Source organism: Bos indicus, chromosome 6, assembly GCF_029378745.1.
Source record: "Bos indicus isolate NIAB-ARS_2022 breed Sahiwal x Tharparkar chromosome 6, NIAB-ARS_B.indTharparkar_mat_pri_1.0, whole genome shotgun sequence".
In the NCBI taxonomy this organism is placed as follows: Eukaryota; Metazoa; Chordata; class Mammalia; order Artiodactyla; family Bovidae; genus Bos; species Bos indicus.
The window spans coordinates 30,229,398-30,250,739 of NC_091765.1; the positions used below are offsets into that span (position 1 = coordinate 30,229,398).

Below are 21,342 nucleotides of genomic sequence, written 5' to 3' on the forward strand. Positions count from 1 at the left end.
GGAGGAGAAGGGGCCACAGAGGTGGATGGCATCACCAACTCGATGGACATGAATTTGATCAAGCTCCAGGAGTTGGTGGTGGACAGGAAAGCCTGGCGTGCTGCAGTGCATGGGGTCACAAAGCGTCAGACATGACTGAGTGACTGAACTGAACTGATAGCTAATGACACTGAGCATCTTTTCATATGATCATTGGCCATCTCTACATATTCTTTAGAGAAATTTCTGTCAAAATCCTTTCCCATTTAAAAAAAATTACCTTTTATTATTGGTTTTAAGAGTTCTTTATATAATCTGGAATGGAGTCCAACACTGGATATATGATTTGCAAGTGTTTTCTCCATTCTGTGGGCTCTTCTCTCACTTTCTTGATGATGTATTTTTCTTTGATGATCCTTTGTATTATACATTATTTTATTGCTGCTTGTGCTTTTGACAGCATATCTCAATTGCTTTATCTTATGAATATTTCTATATAAATATGATCCAGACCTAAAAATCATATATTACTTTTGAAAATGGTTGAGAACAACTTAGATTCCAATTAGCAGTGCTTGAAAATTCCCATTTCTCCATATGCCTGCCAAGGCTTGATAACCTCAGATTATTTTGCCCATTCCTTAATTTTAACTTGGTAGCTCATATTATTTTAACTTTACTTATTTAGTTTCTTTTCCTGTACTTCCATCTACTCTGTCAATGGCCTGTTCATGTCTTCTGACCCTTTTTTGGTATTTTTCTCATTTAGGAAGACATTCTTTATATATAATTGATATTAAATTTTTCTCAGTTACATGTCTTGTAACATGTTTTCCAAGTATTTAAGCCATCCTTTGGCTTGTTATTTGCTTTGTTGAACTACCAATAATTAAACTGCTTAGAAATTCTAAAATAATATCTTTATGTTCTGTGATCTTTGCATTTTTTTAACTTTAAGCTATACAAATGTTGAAGGAAATGACAACCCACTCCAGTATTCTTGCCTAGAGAATCCCATGGACGGAGGAGCCTGGTGGGCTACAGTCCACGGGGTCGCAAAGAGTCGGACATGACTGAGCATCTTCACATACAAATGTTCTACTCTAAGAGACACTGTATTATATAGCTACCAATGGAATGGACACAAGAACCAATCTGTCTTGATTTGAATCTATATTCTACCATGTATCACTGTGTAATCTGAAACAAATTTACTTGTCTGAAGCTGTTTCTTCATTTATAGGATAGGGGGATAAGAGCACCTATCTCATGTTGTGTGCATTTAAATGATGAAGTGTTTATAACAATACATGGAACATGAGCTATTATTTTCTTCTAAACATTTTCACTTTTTGAATTTCACCTTTAGCTTTACGACATATTTGGAGATGATTATTTTTCTCCTGTTTCATGAATTTTATACATGGTATGAAGTGAGGTTTTCAAACAAGTCTACCTTTCTCCACTGATCTCTAATGTCCCCTCTGATATATTCTTTCCTTATATATATGATTCTATATCATGTCCCACAAATCTATGGCTACCCTGGGCCATAACCACACTATTTTAATTACTATAGCTATTAAACTATAAAATCATAGTAAGTTTTTATATCTAGAAGAGCAAATATACCTAACTTGCTCAGTGCTTACTTACTATCTACAAACACAGGCATTTACAAGTAAATGGATTACAATGCAGATATTTGTATCCTTGGATTTGTGAATTATAAAATCACAAGTAAAATATTGTCTGTTAGCTTAGCACCTAACAGAACTATAAGTATACACTTTTCTTTTTAAGCCCTAGACCATTTTGATTATTTTGTAAATAAAGTATTGATTTATTGAAAGCCAAGGGGATAATAAACAAAGAATCTAGACAAAGAAGTAAAACATTACAGAACTTTTTCATGGGGTGTATAATTATGCTCACATACCAAGTACAAATAGGTGATAAGAAATCTTCAGCACAAATTCAAAAATTCCTTAAAAAGAAATTAAAAAATGAAAACAAAGCCCCAGAACAAAAGACCAAGTATTCAGTTTGCAAAATCACAGTGTGGATTCACAGTGACTGAGGAAGAGGTAGAAGAGATTAGTATAAACACCAAAGCAATTTTATCTGGTAAAGACAGTTCATCGATTATACTAAAACATTCTACAGCTACTGCTCCTGACCATAAAACTCAATGTGTAAACCTAAAGGATCCATGTATAAGTGATACCCTGCAATAGGAAGGAACAATGACCTTGTAATTTTAGCATTAAGAAATAAATCTGGAGAGATGAGAGCATTCACTTTTGTGTAAAGCTGCATATCATATTACTTATTTGCAGTCAGAGCTACTCAGGATACTTCACAAGTAATCTCTTTAGAATAACATTTGCAGAAAATCTTAGGAAGAGGAAAAAGGGAAGGATGCTCCATTCTTCACAGCAAGATAGGTTTTTTTTTTCCTTAGAAAATAATTCAATTGTGTTGCTAATTTTGCCTTCCCACCTCAGATGGCGAGGTACTATGGCTAAGAACAAACTGAACATAAGTTGCATTTCTATAAGCACTAAATTGTTGTGTTGTTTAGTTGCTAAGTCATATCTGACTCTTTTGCAACCCCATGGACTGTAGCCCTCTAGGCTCCTCTGTCCATGGGATTTCTCAGGCAAGAATACTGGAATTAGTTGTTATTTCCTCCTCCAGGGGATCTTCCTGACCCAGGGATCAGACCCGTGACTCCTATATTGCAGGAGGATTCTTTACCACTGAGCCACCAGGGAAATATAAGCACTAAATTATGACAGTCTAAATGTGGCTGAATATATGGTACTTTTTACAAAATATTACATATTATAGTAAGTGGGAAAATCTAAGCAGAAGTTATCATCTCTGAGCTTTATTCTTACCCTGGAATATTCATTTATGGTACTTGTGGTGTGTGTTTCTATGTGTCTCTTAAATAAAATTGTTCATGTGGCAAAGACTTTGACTTCCAAAGATTCAGCCTAAATACAAATCATAAAGTCCAATTTAAATGTAATTCCTCAAAGAACAAGAACAAAACCTCTGCAACTCCAAATTCTGGTTCAGCCACTAGAAGTAACAGTGAGATTTGGGTAAGTCGCCTAACAACTGTGTGCCCATGCTTCCTCCCTTGTGAAAATGAGAGAACACAAGTAGATCGTTAAAATTAACTAGGTCTTTTCAAACAGCAATGTAGGTGCCCGTAGCATTTGTTTTTACTGGGCTTACTTGAGGTTGTGTAGATGTTTGTTTATATAATGGCACTTTATTCTCTGTTGAAGAAAACCTTCAGCTCCATCATCCCACACACGAACTACTTCCGCTCTTACTTGAAAGGAAATTCCTTTTCAAGGTTCACAGTACATTAGAGACAGCTGCATTGCTGAGCTCCCTCCAAAAACTGTAAAAAGCTACAGATGTAGCCCATGCATGACATGGATCATGAAAATGAGACATTCTCAAACACTCAGATTGCCCCTTCTGTTACCCTTTTTTCATGCTGTATTTTCCGGGGTGCTGGCTGCTTACATTAAGCACTATGTGTATGTTTATTGTAAATCAGGTCCCTGAGGGGATGCAGGAACTTTCTAAAGTGACTATCCTGAGTGCTAACTTCCAAAGGAAGATAAGGTGAAAAGTACATTTCCATTTAATGACATTTCAACAACAGTCACTACCCTATTCACTTCTAAAGAGGCAATCCTCACTTCAAACCACACATTCCCTGGGTGTGTTTCCATACTGCCCTGGAACTCATAAGTGTTTGTCTGGAAAACTCAATTCTGGACTCAGAACCAATAAAACAAAAATACAACACTAGGTAAGAATTCTGGCATAGAACTTTTCCAGCAGAAGAAGAGAGTTATGACTTGGTTTATTTCAGAACAGTCACCAAAACCGCCTACATTGCTACAAAGACAAACTATCTGCATTAGGAATAACATGTTGAATATAATTAGAGGGGGGTACAGGGCTCAGGGAACCATGACATTTTATTTTCTTGGGCTCCAAAATCACTGTGGACGGTGATGGCAACCATGAAATTGAAAGACACTTAGTCGTTGGAAGGAAAGGTATGATCAACCTAGAGAGTGTATTAAAAAGCAGAGACATCACTTTGCTGACAAAGGTCCATCTAGTCAAAGCTATGGTTTTTCCAGTAGCCATGTATCGATGTAAGGGTTGGACCATAAAGATGGCTGAGTGCTGAAAAATTGATGCTTTCGAACTGTGGTGCTGGAGAAGGCTCTTGAGAGGCCCTTGGACTGCAAGGAGATCCAACCAGTCAATCCTAAAGGAAATCAACCCTGAATATTCATTGCAAGGACTGATGCTGGAGCACCAATACTTTGGTCACCTGATGCAAAGAGCCAACTCTTTGGAAAAGACCCTGACACTGGGAAAGACTGAGGTCAGGAGAAGGAAGAAACAGTGGATGACATGGTTAGATAGCATCACCAACTCAATGGATATGAGTTTGAGCAAACTCCAGAATATAGTGAAGGACAGGGAAGCCTGGAGTGCTGCAGTCCATGGGATCGCAAAGAGTTGGACAGGACTTAGCAACTCAACAACAACAGGGCTCAGAAGCGTTTCAACAACAATAAGGAGCTTTCTGAAGGTGGTTCACAGAGCCAAACTCTGAAAAGATTTCCAAGAGCCAACCAGATGTCCTATGACAATCTGGAGAGAGAAATGACTTAATTAATGTACCTGAATGTACATTAATTTGGGATTCACATTTTTGTTTCACCCTCCAAGAAATCCTTCATTCCAGATTTGGATTCTTCCAAATAAATTAAGACTTAGGATCCCTTCTTCATCATTAGGGACAATATTTTAATAATGTCAGGACAACTGTTTCATTAAACAACAGGCTATACTAATGCAGTATCTTAAGAAAGAACACCAAAACCAGATATGTAGGTAAGTTATTTCTGAAACAAGCTCTGACGATTCTTTTTAAATACCATTAATATAAATAAGTTTCTTGGTCAGAAAAGGGGGGTTAGAGGTTTTGTCTGCAGGTAAAGAATGAACTGAAATTTATTAACTCTAATGCAGTGTGTGCCAAATCCCTTGAGGTAGCTTAATCAACTGCAGCTTTCTGGGCTCAGCTCCCAAATACTTGGTTCAGTAGATCTGGGATGGGGTATAGGGGACTGCATCTTTAAAATGACCTTCAGTGACTCTGATGTCGGAAATACACTGAACCATGCTGTGAGGAAAACTGCAGACTCCTGGTTTCTCGAATGGATCACTGCTGATTGCCACTGCTCATCAACTAATTCTCATTCACTAGCCACTGCAGCAGGCCCCTCACCCAGCCAGTGGTCACCGCAACACCTGCATAAAATCCTCAAGTCCTTCCAGTCAAGCCAGGAAGAGGCCAGAAAATCACCTGATCCTGAATTCAGGTCTCTCCTGCCACACGGCACCAAGCTGCCACAAAGAAAACACATTGGCCAACTGCTATATTATTGTTGGCAAGCACCGAAATTTGCTCAAAACCTTTACAAATGAAACCCAGCTGCCTAAGCTCAATACCAGATGTCTTCTACAATGTGTGGCTTTGATAGATTAAATTGAGCATAAGAAAGAGATGAAATATATGAAAATCTAATTTGCAAGATGTTTGTCATTAAGTCTAACAAAAAAAGACAGAAAATTATATTTTTCACTAGAAGAGGTTAAGTAGGGTAGATTAACAATATTCATAACTACCAAAATGCATTTTATGAATAAACTGTTTAGTGTCTTTTTAAAAATACAGCCCAAAACAATCTTCAAAAATACCCACTGAAAGAATGTCTTATGTCAGTAAAATCATTCAATTTATCATGAGGGTCCTTTTCCTTTAAACCCATTCCCCAATTTGAACACATTTTCATTCAGGGCATAGGAAATTAAGTAGGAAATATTTAGTGATAGTGTCTGATTTCAATAAACTGTAATACCCTATGAAAACATGCATATAAGAAACATATGTATGCAGGTATATATAATATGTATAAGAAAGTATGGAAGTAAAAAGGCAACTTGTTTAGTAACCTCAATTAAGTGGCATCTACCCTTCTTCTGTTACGTCCTGATGAAACTTTTTTGTTGTTTTCCAGGTCACCGCACAGTTCTCGATAACTCAGCTGATTTAAGCGCCTGAGTTAAACTCAGAACCAGTTGAATATTCCTCCAATGAGCTGCACATCCCCTCACTTAAATGAGTTAATAGTTAATGGGCAAATACAGCATATTACTCTTACAACATTAACCTTTACTTTTTTCAAAAAAGAAACATATAAATCATAATGGAATTTAAAAACAATAAGCAACTGAGCATATTGACTCTAACCAAGATAAACATTCCATTGAGATTTAGCCCCATAAAAAGTGCACCATCATTAAAAGTACACACAATTACAATTGGCAGGTTATTATTTTTCAGATTTGAAAAATATTGTCATAGTTTTCTTTTAGAGAAACCAAAATAAAGCTGAAGATTTTAGCAAAGACATAGTTTCAACATGAATATTTCTACAAACATAATAGCAGAAAGATAATTTTATGCAAAGTTTACAAAACAAACCTGGCCTCAGATTTTCTGAAGCTATATACTATTGGCCTTGGCATAGTTTAAAGGAAAACAGAAATAATCATAAAGAATTTTAAGATGCCATATTATATTAAATTCTCTCACACTTGGCTGATATCTTATCAATGCAGTTCCCACAACGCCGAAGTTCCACAATTGATGCAAAACTGATATCAGTAGCTATTTCCTTACCTTTAAAACTCCCGTTAAAATTGTGAAGATACTAAGATAAATATGGGGACATTAGGTCCTCGCATTATGACCACAGGATACTATCAAGCAGTAAAAACCTACGCACCAAAACCAGTCTTCTGCATGTACTTAAGAGGTTTTTAAAAAGTGAATTTGTTATGTATATTCATTCTCCCCTGGACTCCAAAAGGGATCAAAAGCATAGTTTCAGACACTCAAGTTCCCAGAATCTAATCTAATGAAACATATACTGCTAGCCACAAACTTGTGGCCTTTTTAGGGATCAAAATGTAAAATTTATGAGATATTCTTTGTGAGACATATGATGTGCAACTACTTGTTTCAATAAAGGAGTGAAAGTTATATGTAACAATCTGACAAAGCTAAATCTGCCAAGAGATTACAGTACTTGTTTCATGTATTATTTTTGCCACCACCTTTAGTATCTTGAGTTTCCACAGCATCTTTTCTTAAAGAGTAAAGAAAATCATACCACTTCAGTTACTATTAAAATCAACAACTTTTTGTAGTGACATTTCCTGAATACCAAAGTTGATGTAAAAAATAAAGTACTTTTTAAAATTTAAATTTATTTATTTTAATTGGAGGCTAATTACTTTACAATATTGTATTGGTTTTGCCATACATCAACATGAATCCGCCACGGGTGTACACATGCTCCCCATCCTGAACCCCCTTCCCACCTCCCTCCCTGTACCATCCCTCTGGGCCATCCCAGTGCATCAGCACCAAGCATCCTATATCCTTCATTGAACCTGGACTGGTGATTCGTTTCTTATATGATATTATACATATTCTTTTTTATAATTTTTCTACTCATATAGCTAATAAGTCACTTAGTAGCCAATAGGAGTTCATTATAAGCAAAGGAATACTAGAGGTATTCATATTGCTATTTTAAATTCCAGTAGCAGTTATATTAGGTGTTTTTGATTGTCAACCTAATCCAAAACTTCTTCTAGAACAAACTTCCACTGTCCCCAGTGTCAATTACTGTCTGGTGCCCATCTTGGCACCGGATGACTATGCATACTATTTGACTCACATCTGATTACTGTTTAGGGTCAGCAGTCAATCAAATTCTCTCTCCAAAGAATTAAAAACAAGAAACAGTGAAATGTTTATCAGTTAAGTTTGGAGAGCTAAGCAAAGAAGCTCTTCAAATATCATAAAATGCAGACACTGTTTTGGGTCATGCGCAAAATAATGAGTATGTCTAAGGAGGTAGACTCCTCTGCAGGCCAAGCACTGTACTAGGCACTTGAATTCAGCAATAAATGAGACGGACGTGGTTTTTCCTCTGAGAAGCTGGGCTTTCAGCAGGAGAGTGACACATACAATGATACATCACATGTACTATAAAACTGAAACAAAACTTACAATGAGGGGTTATAGCAAGTGGATCTCATTTAATTTGGATTGTTAAGGAAAACTTAGTGATACTTAAGCAAATGAATAAGTAGAGTAGAAAGAATTTTTTGGGCTATGGAAACTACATATGTGGAAAGGAAGAGGAGTCTGGATCCTTCCGGAAAGGAAAGGCCTTTGTGGCTTGCTGACCACTGAGTAGTGAGATGAGCTGCAAAGGAGTCAGAGCCTCACTGATGCAAACCTGGAAGGACGTAGAAAGGTCTGGATTTTATAATGCACGGAATGTCTGGTAACGACTTGTAGACAGAAAGAAGGGAAAAGACACACAGAGAAAAGAAGGCAATGTCCATGAGGTCCCTCACAGACATGGATGAGTAGAAACTCAGGTCCTGTGGCCTCTCTGGGTCCCATGAGGCTTGTGTTTCCTTTAGCTTTTCTTTAGGTCTCCATTCAACTTCTTCCTCTACTTAAGTTTCTGTTCTTTTGCCCAAAATATCAATACTACTAATGTGATCTTAGACACATTATTAACTAATATGGAAGCTAATTAGTTTTGGGAGGAGTGTGATGATGGAGCTGATATCAAGCAAGATATCAGTTAATCCAAAAGCCACAGCTCCTCTAGCATAAAGTGAAAAGTAGCAGGGCCTAGAAATAAGAATGAGGTTATTCTGAGCCCATAGTCAAAAAATCATCCTTAGGTATTTTAATATGAATATTTACACACACAAGTCTATTATGATGAGCAGAGTGATTATTTTACAGATGGAAAAAAGTATAATAATCAAGACCAAAAGGGTCCATCTGAACTTAAAATGTAGCATAAGAAAGCTTGATAGACAATGTAGCTGATTTTAATTGTCAGTACACTGTCTTAAAGATTTGCCTAATGTCCTGTCTGATTCTAAAACTGAGATATACATTTGAAAAGTTAGCAGAAAAAACATATTCATAAATTTGTTCCTAGCAGTTATTTTAAGTCAATAAAAGATTGGTAAAATGTTATTTCAAATTCAACTGGCTCACAAAGACAAAAAAAAAAACTAATCTGAACTCTGATCTATTATATCATTAATATTTTTTCAGAAGTTTTCATGTATTTGTAATTTAAAGGTTAAAATTATATATGCACAGATATTGAGAGATACATATGCCTTAAATACATGGTAGCCATCACTACATATTTAAAGAAGATAACTTCTCATAACAAATGATAAAACTAAATAATTTGAGTTTACACTCAATAGTAATGTGAATGTGTTTAATCCAATCTACTCTGCAGAATTTAAATTGAGAACTATAATTGAGCCACTTTCCTCCCAGGTAAATTGCCACAGAGATCAAATTTCTTACATCTGTGATGCTCACCACAAGGTGCAGTTACTCCCGATTAACAGCCCAAGATTAATTGTTGGAAGTGCCACATATTAGCTGCAGTAGAAAACATTTTAAACACAAACCCCTGTTTATGCATTTAACAGATGTGTCGGTCTAACAGCTCAGATTTTCACTATAGTGTGCCATATGGCAACAAGGATCATTTTTCACTTAAAAATATTACCAAAAATCAATGCCCTATACCAATAGTACCATTTTAATTTTGAAACTACACATTCGCAGCAATGTTTGTTATCCTCCTGTTACTGCATTTCCTATTTCTCTTAATTCTACTGAAAATATTTAATAGCGTAGATTTTTTTTTAACAGTTTTAAATTAGTGTCAACCAGATCAAACACAAATATTACAGTAGGAAATGTACGAAATACGACCTGGCAATGAAGTAGCAGGATGTAAAATCCTGGTTATATAAAAGTGCAGGGGCCATGGAGACTGGGACCTGCTTTTGTTCATTGGGTTTGGGGGTTTTCCTCTACTCCAAAAGAGCTAGTACCTACTTCCTATCTTGCCTTTTTTCCCAGGAACTCTTCATTGATACAGAGTTACTCCTAAAGACCGAAAGTTGGCTACCAATTTTTATTTTAATCTGATTGCTGTAATAATCTATTACTATGATTTTCTGGAGGGGAGCACAGGCACTGTGAAAATTTTCACATACACGTTTAACAAGAAGCCAAATAAACATCTCACCTCTTAAAACGCCAGAGCGTGAGGAACATCCTTGTCAGGGAGGGTGCATTGTTGCCACCGATGTGTTAGAACAAACAGAAAGCATCCTTTACTTTTTAGGTCCCTCAATCTATCACCTTTATAACCTCACTATATTCCTCTGGCAGAACTTCACAAGAATGGTAGTGGCCAAAATGATGCTAAACACTGTCTACACGTTGTACTGTGTTCATTAGGATCGCCTGTAATTCCCTACTGTGATTTAAGAAACAAGGGGCAGGGTGGCATCAAGAAATCAATCTCTAAAATACTATATTTCAAGCATAAATGAACACTACAGCCCTTTACCATTACAGGCCGTCTTTTCACTTTTAGAAGGAGGCAATTCCACACTTCATGATCTCGAGTTTTAAAAAATACATTCCTAAAGATATCACAATGTGCCAATATAAAAAACACAATGTTCAAAACCTACCAACATGTACCCTTTCTCCCTTTTTTCTAAGACTATGTCTCCTCAAGTAAAACGTTTAAGATAAGATTTAAGCAGTGATAAGATTTAGGCTGATGAATCACCCCACACACAGGCCAACCTAGCTACTCTGTTCCACTTGCTGTGACTTTGCAGAGCTTTGTACCCACGCCAGGGTTCTTGCCTTGAGAATCCCAGGGACGGGGGAGCCTGGTGGGCTGCTGTCTATGGGGTCGCAGAGTCGGACACGACTGAAGCGACTTAGCAGCAGCAGCAGCAGTACCATTTAAGGTAGAATTGGAATAATGGACATATTCCTTCCATGTAGAATGTTTAGGTTTCCATATATTTAAATAACTAAATATTTGTATTAGCCTGAAGCACACACTCTCCAAATGTCTCAAGCTGTCATTTTGAAACACAGTTACTTTAAATAAGTATTTAAGGTCTCAGAACATTAATCTTGGCTTTGTCATTCACTTAATAAGTCATGACCACTACATAGGTCCGTGCTTCATATATACCTATCTTAGTGGTAATCATTCTTTCTGAAGTACATGCTAATTAATGATCATAACGCATTACAAGTTGTCAATGAATATTTAACTTCAGTAGTCAAAGTTACTTGGTCTTGGTTGAGCTCATAGTCTCTCTCTATAGTACACTCTGTTTTCATACAGGAAAATACATTTTTTCCAGGAAAAAAAATGAAACTTATTTTACACAAGGTTACAGGTAGAGAGATTCTTCAAAAACAGTGAAAATTTCATTAGTGACAAAGCTAGGAATAAAAAGTGAGATTCAGTACGTTAATCACAGTCTGCATTGCAGGTAAAGAACCCGCCTGCAATGTAGGAGACCTGGGTTTGATCCCTGGGTTGGGAAGATTCCCTGGAGGAGGGCCTGGCAACCCACTCCAGTACTCTTGCCTGGAGAATTCCCATGGACAGAGGAGCCTGGTTGCCTCCAGTCCATGGAGTCACAAAAAGAGGCAAATACAACTGAGTGACTAAGCACAGCACACTAAGATGAGCTATGGGATTCTTTCAAAGTCTTGTCTCAATTTCCATTTCCAGATTGGTTGTCTCCTATTCCTACACAGATTAGCATTATTCCTAATGACACTAATAATAGCAAACTCTTAGACAATAGTATGCACTATCACTCCTCTAAGTGCTTTGTATGTATCTAGTAATTATTTAGTAATCAAGTCAATCCTATGGTTAGTTATTATTATTATGCCCATTTCACAGTTGAGAAAATCAAGGCACCAATAAGACTCCTGATTTAGTTTACAATCTAGTAAGTGGTGAAGCTAAGATTCAAACCCAGGCATTCTTGTTCCAGAGTTCATACACTTAACCACTATGCTACGAAATAAATTAGTAGACACACACAGACCCACATGGGCACTCATATGAAAGGGCTCTGAACAGGGAGTTAAAAAGGTTATGCTTCACAGAAAGAAGCAGGGAATGTCTCTGGGCTTCAACCTTCTCACTGAAAAGTCAACCACACAATACTATCTTAAGGTGTATTCTAATCCTAATATTTATGATTCAAAGATTCAGTCTGTAACATATAGCCTCTTCACTTTTGACTGACATAATGATAAATAGTTTATGTATTCATAGGTTTCAAGGAAAATGATAAACAGGGAATGAAAAATTGCCCTTAGGCAATCAAGAAATAGTGGTAGCATGAGTAGAGGAATAAGATTTTTCACCTCATATATATCATGCTTTGAGTTTCTTCGGACATTCTTAAGAAAGTTTCCCTGAGGTCTTTCTGTCTCTTCTAGAAGGTACCAGATTATGACAATTTTTGGAAAATAAATTAGCCAACCAGGTAAATGAATTACATGTTGTTTCCTCATATCAACATACAAAAGTCTTTTGAATTACACGTATCTATAACCAGAAATTAAAAGAATTTTTTCATGGAGCCAAGTAACAAAATATAATACTTACATAGTGTCATGGAACACTGTGAGATTATGAAAAATTAATCTTATAAGTGTCAATCCAAATATATGCCAATTGGTAATACATGCTTCTCAAGTAAACAGTACTGCCAAACAAGTTCTGTTAAATGCATTCCCAGGCATATGAGGCTGACCTGTAAATGCATTTCGACCTCACACATATTCCCTTTGTCACCTGGCTGAATTTTATAAAAGGGCTATTTCCTTATTTACAACTTTGTGACTTCCTCACTACCAATCACTATCACAGATAATTGTTCCATTTTAAGTTATCCTTCTTCTAAGTTGAAAATAGTTCAGCTACTTTCATAATTACTCTTTTAGCTCTTTAAAATAATTTTAATTTTTTTTTCTCCTTTAGGCAACTTTATACAAGAATAATTCTTCTGAACAAAATGATCATTTAAGAAAGCCCCTGTTCTTAAATATGGGTAAACATGACATATTCACAAATTACAATTATTGCCATTGTAAAACTACAGATTTACTCAATGCATCCATGTAAAATTACAATGAACTTCAAAGTTAATTAGCTAACTATAAAAAACCTAACAATACTCAAATAAATTTAAATGATCAAAACAAAGTTTATTACACTGTTTTCTTAAATTCATCATATAAACTGTCACAGCATATTGACACTCAACCTCATCCTCAGAGTTCCAAATTAGACTGCACGTAATTAATCGCTAGAACAAACAGAAACTTCGCATCCCTTTTAAAATTATTCTGACATACACTCTACAAAGCGTTGCCCCGACAGAGAAAGTAGTAAGGTTACAGAGCAGTTGGAGGATGGGAGCTGGAAATGTTTAGCCGTTGAACTTCTGCCCTGAACTTTCCCTTCTGTGATAAAAACCACGAAACCAGACATTCACGGAGCCCCCTGTCAGCACTGTACTGCGGGGCACTGATCTTCTTACCCCTCGTGTGCATAGACAGAAGAATGAGCAAGGAAATGTGAAGCTGCCAGTTTAGTTTGTCCAGCCAACCCATTGCAGCAGGAGAGCAGTCAATGTGACCTGCCTGTTTAAGCCTCCTGTTTCTTGCCTTTCCTTCTTTCACGGAGACTCCTCTGCTGCCACTCTTGTCAGAGCTTCCGGCAAGCCTGCCAGCAAGCCCTAGACAGGACCGTGAAAGACAAGCCTGTTACAAACTGGTTCTGTCACCACGGAGACTTCAACTGATCACCTCGTGGGGAGGACAACAAAGGGCGGTGAGGACCCCGGGCTGGGTTGTTTTCTTAAGAAAGGAGCCTGACCCAGCTGTCCACACAGAGGCCAGGGCAGGCGGGACTTCGCTCCGGACTGACCACGCCGAAGTCCCCACACCTCCTGGGCAGCTGTGGAGACATTCCGGAGATACACATACCTATACTGTGCTGACATGCAACTGCTTATTTCTTCTGTTAAGGGTTTTTGCTTTTTTTTTTTTTTTTTCCCCTCTGCCATGAATGGTAACTCTTTGGGAATCATAGAAAGACAAAGAGAAATAAAAATTTTTTCTTTGATAATACGATAAAAATGTTGCAACACATCCAAGTGTCACGTTATGGCATTTTCTCACACTACATCAACATTTATATAATGAGGCAAATGCTTCTGAATCAAGTGCATGGATACAAAAAAGGGTCCCATACAAAAGCCATCTTTAATGAATATTCCAAGTTGAAAGATTTCAGTTAAGCTATTCATTAATTAATTTGATATGACTATAGTTTGAAGTTTTCTACAGAGCAAAAAAAAAGTACTGTGACCTAACCTATTTTATTATGTGAATAAAACCAAGGTAAGTTATTCAATGTTTTACACATTAATTATAATTGTGCCTCAATATAACTATGAATATTTTGTAATATTTCAACTTTCTAATGATATTCTGAGTGACCTGTCTGATACTAAGGGACTACAAGACTCTGATTCACTCTGGGAACTGTTGATAATTAAAGAACAGCAAAAAATATAAACAAATTTTCAGTGTTATAGAAAGAAACAAAAGCAGTTATTAAATCTAATCCATTTGCATGATAAAGGATTTTTGAGTATGAGAGCAGAGACATAATTCAATGGTTATATCTAAGATAGCATTAGAATGCGTTTACTTGAAATTTTAAGAATAACTTTCTTGGAAAAAAAAATCTCTGCTTTCTTCCCCTTCTTAAGAGACACCCCCACTTCTTTTCACACACACCAGCAACTCCCAGCACTATCCTAATGGATGGCATTCAAATCTATTCTCTGTCTTAGAGTAGCTGAACAATTGCTTGTTAGGATTTAATAAATGCTATTAATACTATCAAGCCAACATCCTCAGTTCCATTTCATGAAATGGAATTTCACACATAACCACATAGAAATTTTTGGAATATTCTAAGCTTTAACTACATGTTAAGCATTTCACAGAATCCACAGACCTTACTTCTCAGGAAAATAGAAGTTTCGGGAGGTAAATGAGATAATCTTTCAGTATCATTTATCCATATTCCTTTTAGGGAGACTGCGGCATACTAAAATGAATAAGAGAGATCAGGATCAAAGGGGTCACGTGAGTGAAGAGCAAACCAAAATCAAATAGAACCTCTTGTCCAACCTTTCTACATTCGGCTCAGTGCCACATCACAACATGGTTCCATTGCCAAATTGGAACCTAGCCTTAAGTTCTGGGATGACGAGTGAATGGCTAAAATGTGGGACAGTTCCCACTGCTCACATTTCCCCAATACGGGCATCCACAAATGGTACAAAGCATAAAGAGGGAATAGTTGCTCTTGCCCCAAAATCCTAATTCAGTTCAAAACAAGACATACCAGCAACCATTTCTGATGAACTATGTGCTAGCTGAAGTAAATGCACTCAAGAGGTTCACAGTACCATAGAAAAAGCAGTGTATATGTAATAGAGAACTAAGTAAAAAACAGTAGTCACTTTAAAATGAAGTGTCTTCAAATGGAATAAAGATGGAAAATCAGAGTAAGGGATGGATTAGACTGGGCCCAACACTGAAGGCAGAGCTGGATGCTGAAATATGAATTGAACTTATACAGAGATAGAGAAGATGAAAAGAGAGGAAATTATATGAGCAAGGATTAGAGGCAGGATTAAATATTTTATATGTGCAATAGCATGAGACAAAAAAAATCTTACTGCAACAGATGGCTCCTATAGTAAATGGCTGGAAAGAAAGCCAGACAGAGTGGAAGCAGATTGTGTAGGATTCTGAATTAAGGTTACAGAGTTTAGGCTATATATCATATAAATAACCGACAGGCTTTTGAGCATGAACTGGCTTAATGAATTTTTATAAAGGTTTAAGATTTCAGAATATAAGATGAGTCTGTAAACCTGAATCTCCAATTATGTGAGTAGAGGGTTTCCCTCGTGGCTCAGCTGGTAAAGAATCCTCCTGCAATGCAGGAGACATGGGTTCGATCCCTGGGTTGGGAAGATCCCCTGGAGAAGGGAAAGGCTACCCACTCCAGTATTCTGGCCTGGAGAATTCCATGGACTATATAGTCCATGGGGTTGCAAAGAGTCAGGCACAACTGAGTGACTTTCACTTTCACTGGTAGCTCAGATGGTAAAGTATCTGCCTGTAATGCAGGAGACCCAGGTTCGATCCCTGAGTCAGGAAGATCCCCTGGAGAAGGAAATGGCAACCCACTCCAGTATTCTTGCCTGGAGAATTCCATGGACAGAGGAGCCTGGTGGGCTACAGTCTATGTGGTCTCACAGAGTCGGACATGATTGAGCAATTCTCACACACTCACTCATGTGAATAGAAGTGAAAATTAGAAGACTGACAACAGTTTTTCATTTAGTCAAAGTTTTTGGCAATACAGATCTTTTTTTTTTTTTAAACTTATACGAAGAAATTCAAGAGGTAGCCCTATTAATTCCCTCCATTTTGCCGTTACCATTTAACATATGCCAGGTTTCCCTGATGGCTCAAATGATAAAGAATCTGCCTGCAATACAGGAGACCCAGGTTCAATCCCTGGGTCAGGAATATCCCTTAGAGGAGGAAATGACAACCCACTCCAGTATCCTTGCCTGGAGAATTCCATGGACAGAGGAGCCCAGTGAGCTACAGTCTATGAGGTCACGAAGAGTCAGACACGACTGAGCAACTAATCCTTTCACCTTTCTTTTAGGTACCAACAATGCAGGAGATGTTGTATAAAACACACACTTCGATTCCAGACAAACAGGCTCAAAAGATCTTTAAAAAGTCTTGTAATGCAGATCAGAAATCTGACTTAGCAAAGAAAAAAAAAATCCATATTTGTATATGATTTAGCCCACTCACTGTAAAGTACACACCAAATGAGGCTTCAAAGAAAGCTCTGAGAGAATATTGAAAGAGGGGTATCAAATTGAATTTGTACACCTGAGAGGGGCAAGGAAAAAAAAAAAAAAGACTGCAGCTAGTATTACCAATATGAATACGAGTCATCACTCTGCATAATCTGTAGAATTCATACACAGATGCACTCACTCTAGGTTTGTGGATCCATCTATAGAGAAAGTCTCTTTGTGTCATGTGTGTAATCTTAAGTAAATTATTTAAACTCTCTGTCCTATAATCTGCTCAGTACCTGTTAACATTGTTATACCAATAAGACAAGTAAATGAACAGAAGTTACTGAATACAGTGCCCAGTACATAGGAGGACATCAGAAAATAGTCAACTTCCTGACAACTTTCACTAATCACTCTACTGCCTCTTGACCAAAAAAAAAAAAAAAAAAATCCTTATTAACAATAATGTTCTTTAATATGACATTTGCCAAATTCTTCCTGTCACAAATAATATGATCATTAAAACAAGGATATTTTATATATATATATATATACACATACACACATACACACACAATATATCTTAGGATAATTGAGTTTTAAAAATTCATATTATACTCACAAAGGCAAATACTGATTTAATTATTTTATTTACCTCATTTATTAAGTCATTATGCAATTGAAGAAATACAAGAAGCAGTTTGAAAATATGAGACTACTTTTTAACAGTTTCAACTTGTGACTTATTTTCACATAAAACTGCCCCAAATCTCCTGATTTTATATATAGACACAGCTTTTTAAACTATATGTGGGGGACTGTGTCAAGTGAAGGGGGTATGGGAACATTACACCATACCTGCCTTTAGGACAAAGCCTACCTTGTAGTGGGTGAAGACAGACACAATCAAATCATGACAAGGCACTACAGACATGGCCGGCTCTGCCGAGGGAACATGGAGAATACAGTGCATAAACAAAGATTAATTCTGGCCGGGGGTGGGATTGGACTTGTGGGGAAGAGGCATTTGAACCGGGTCTTCAAAGATAAGTAGGAATTCACTGCGTGAAGGGAGGCAGAGGGATTCCAAGCAGAGGACAGACAGTACAGACATTTATGAGCAAGAAAAAGAGCAATGTTTGCTGAGAACATGAAATCCTGTATATGCCTTGAGAGCAGAGAAACTGGGCTGGAAAAGCAGAGTGGGAGAGAGACATTGGGAAGGAAGGGCCCTATAGCTCCTAATTTGATTTTTGATTTTATCTTACATGCATAGGAAGCAATGCCTCGGCCTCTGAATGGGGTGTCTGCAGTTTTCATTGTATGACCTGACCACAACTACTTCTTGCAGCTGATTGGGTTTCAAAAGAAACTAGTAAACTTTTTGAGATTAGATGAAAAACATTTTCCTTTTTATGTAAGAAAATGCAACAATATCCTTAATAGTCTCCATGAGAACAATAAGGTGAGTGTTATTTTAACACTTGAACATCTCTGCTAATATTGTTTGGAATGTTTACTTTTAAACTTCTGTTCAAACACACAGACACATAAAAAACAGTTCTTTCCTTGCTCCTATTAGAAGTCATAGCATTTTAAGGACCTACAATGCCACAGAGTTCTGCAGCAAAATAGTCTTCATACTTTCATACTAGTTGCACAAAAAATAGAAAAGTGTGTTCAAAATTGTACTGGCTAATGCATCTTGTCATTCTGATTTTCAGCTTTACACTTACAAAATAATATAAAAAGCTACTCCCTTATCGGAGAAAAAATAAACAATAGAACTCAAGTGTGCAAAAAACCTTTTTTCCTGACTCTGGGGTTTACAAAGGCCACAACTTCAGCGGCTTTCAGGCTGCCTCTTGCCTCCCCACCCCATTCTAATTTGCAGCATTCCACATCACTAGTCATCAACAACCCAAAGCTCCCTTCAGCTGCACAGTGAAAGACCATCACATCATGACAAATAAACAATCCCTTCCTCCCTCGGAAGAGTGACATATTATTCTGAGCACGTCTTCTCTCTGCTTTCATGGCTCTGCCAAGGTCCCCCCATGAGTGGGAAGGGGTAAAAAGAGAGAAAAAATATCCCACAACTTGTCTAAAGCATGTAGAGGATGATTTGTGTTCTTACTTACGGGATATGACTGTCACTGCTGATCTGCCTTCAGGCCTAGATTACATGTGATAAGGGCTGACCTTCTTTAAGTATTCACACATTATGCACTCATGGAGAGCAGGCAGGACACAAAAGTCCTTCAGATGTTCTGGACATCAATCAAGTGCACAGCATGGAGCCTGCCAAACTTTTCTTCCATTTACTCAGAGAGAGGAAGGGGGAGTCCAAGACAGACTTAATAAAGTTTAAAGCTATGCCACAGTATATTTGGGGAGACCATTGTTATTAAAAGGGTGCTATTTGAAAAAAATTCTCTACAGTTACCACTAGCAACAAAAAAATTTCACACACAAGTAAAAAAGAGAAAACCAGACTGCACTTCAGCTTTAAAATTTCCAAACCTTTACTTATAAACAAGGTCAATAAATTTAGCAGATTGATATTTTTTCCTGAAATAATTGTTCACTAAAGATATATATCAAAAACTAAAACTATGAATTTTATAACAACCATCATAGAAGGCATCCTTTTTGAGCCATTTATAAAAGTAATAGAGTATTTGTGATAAAATACTCTGAACATATCTTAATGAAATTAAATACCAATCAATAGCATAAGTCATTATTACCTAATAAAAATATGATCATTATTAACAGGGTCAGTCAGTCAGTCACTTCAGTCGCTCAGTTGTGTCTGACTCTTTGCGACCCCATGAATCACAGCACGCCAGGCTTCCCTGTCCATCAGCAACTCCTGGAGTTCACTCAAACTCATGTCCATCAGGTTGGTGATGCCATCCAGCCATCTCATCCTCTGTCGTCCCCTTCTCTCCTGGCCCCAATCCCTCCCAGCATCAGAGTCTTTTCCAGTGAGTCACCTCTTCGCATGAAGTGGCCAAAGTACTGGAGTTTCAGCTTTAGCATCATTCCTTCCAAAGAACACCCAGGACTGATCTCCTTTAGAATGGATTGGTTGAATCTCCTTGCAGTCCAAGGGACTCTCAAGAGTCTGCTCCTACACCACAGTTCAAAAGCATCAATTCTTCGGTGCTCAGCTTTCTTCACAGTCCAACTCTGACATCCATACATGACTTCTGGAAAAACCATAGCCTTGACTAGACGGACAGGGTACAATCCCAATATTATGAAATAGACATAATATCTTCTGATACAGGCTTTCAGTGTTGGTCTTTTATCATTGCTACTCCTCACAACTCAATAAAGGGATCTGAGAGCTTATAAAAGAGAATAAATAAGCCCAAACTTTATTCTCCTAAAATAATGTAACACTATGGACTTAGAGGGTATAATTTGATCATCAGCACAAACCCATTACAAAAAGATATTTCATGGAATTTTCTAACAGAATAATATCTTAAATATAGGACACTATCATTTACCTAGAGATTGTGAGGTTTTTTTAAAAAGCCTATGTCAGACCATGAATATAACAAGGACCTGTAGAGCCTGCACACAAGATAAGAATACTACACACAAAAAAACAATTAACATTAAAGAGTACCAGAGAATTAAAGGCAACTTACACAATTAAAGTACTAATGAAAATTAACTCAGGTAGTTTGTTAAGATAAGCTATAAAGTAAAAAAAAAAACAATAATAAACCTCCAGACTGCCCTAGGACCTCTGAACCCCATACAGGCATAATTCTATTAATACCTGGTTTCAGTGTGATGCAAAGAAAGGCTAAGTGGGGAAAACCACTAGACCATTCAGGTATGACCTAAATCAAATCCCTTATGATTATACCGTGGAAGTGAGAAATAGATTTAAGGGACTAGATCTGATAGACAGAGTGCCTGATGAACTATGGATGGAGGTTCGTGACATTGTATAGGAGACTGGGATCAAGACCATCCCCATGGAAAAGAAATGCAAAAAAGCAAAATGGCTGTCTGGGGATGCCTTACAAATAGCTGTGAAAAGAAGAGAAGAGAAAAGCAAAGGAGAAAAGGAAAGATATACCCATTTGAATACAGAGTTCCAAAGAATAGCAAGGAGAGATAAGAAAGCCTTCCTCAGTGATCACTGCAAAGAAATAGAGAAAAACAACAGAATAGGAAAGACTAGAGATCTCTCTAAAAAAATTAGCGATATCAAGGGAACATTTCATGCAAAGACGGGCTCAATAAAGGACAGAAATGATATGCACCTAACAGAAGCAGAAGATATTAAGAAGAGGTGGCAAGAATACACAGAAGAATTAT

The 21,342-nt window shown here is 37.2% G+C and overlaps 1 protein-coding gene across 26 annotated transcripts in view; it reads right to left on the reverse strand.

The window, feature by feature from the left end:
* BMPR1B (bone morphogenetic protein receptor type 1B) overlaps positions 1–21,342 on the reverse strand; it is a 448,735-nt gene that overhangs the window by 98,524 nt on the left and 328,869 nt on the right. The window contains exon 1 of one of the 26 annotated variants that reach the window (XM_070790847.1): positions 15,111–15,343. The exons of 20 other annotated variants lie outside the window; for them this stretch is intronic. Coding sequence is in view for 1 of the 6 variants with exons in the window: in XM_070790842.1 (XP_070646943.1) it covers positions 13,621–13,693 (73 nt within the window). In the remaining 5 variants the exon portion in view is untranslated. Of the gene's footprint in view, positions 1–13,620; positions 15,019–15,110; positions 15,344–21,342 lie in introns of those variants that run through there. 5 more of the 26 variants (XM_070790846.1, XM_070790842.1, XM_070790870.1 and 2 more) reach the window with 5 other exon arrangements.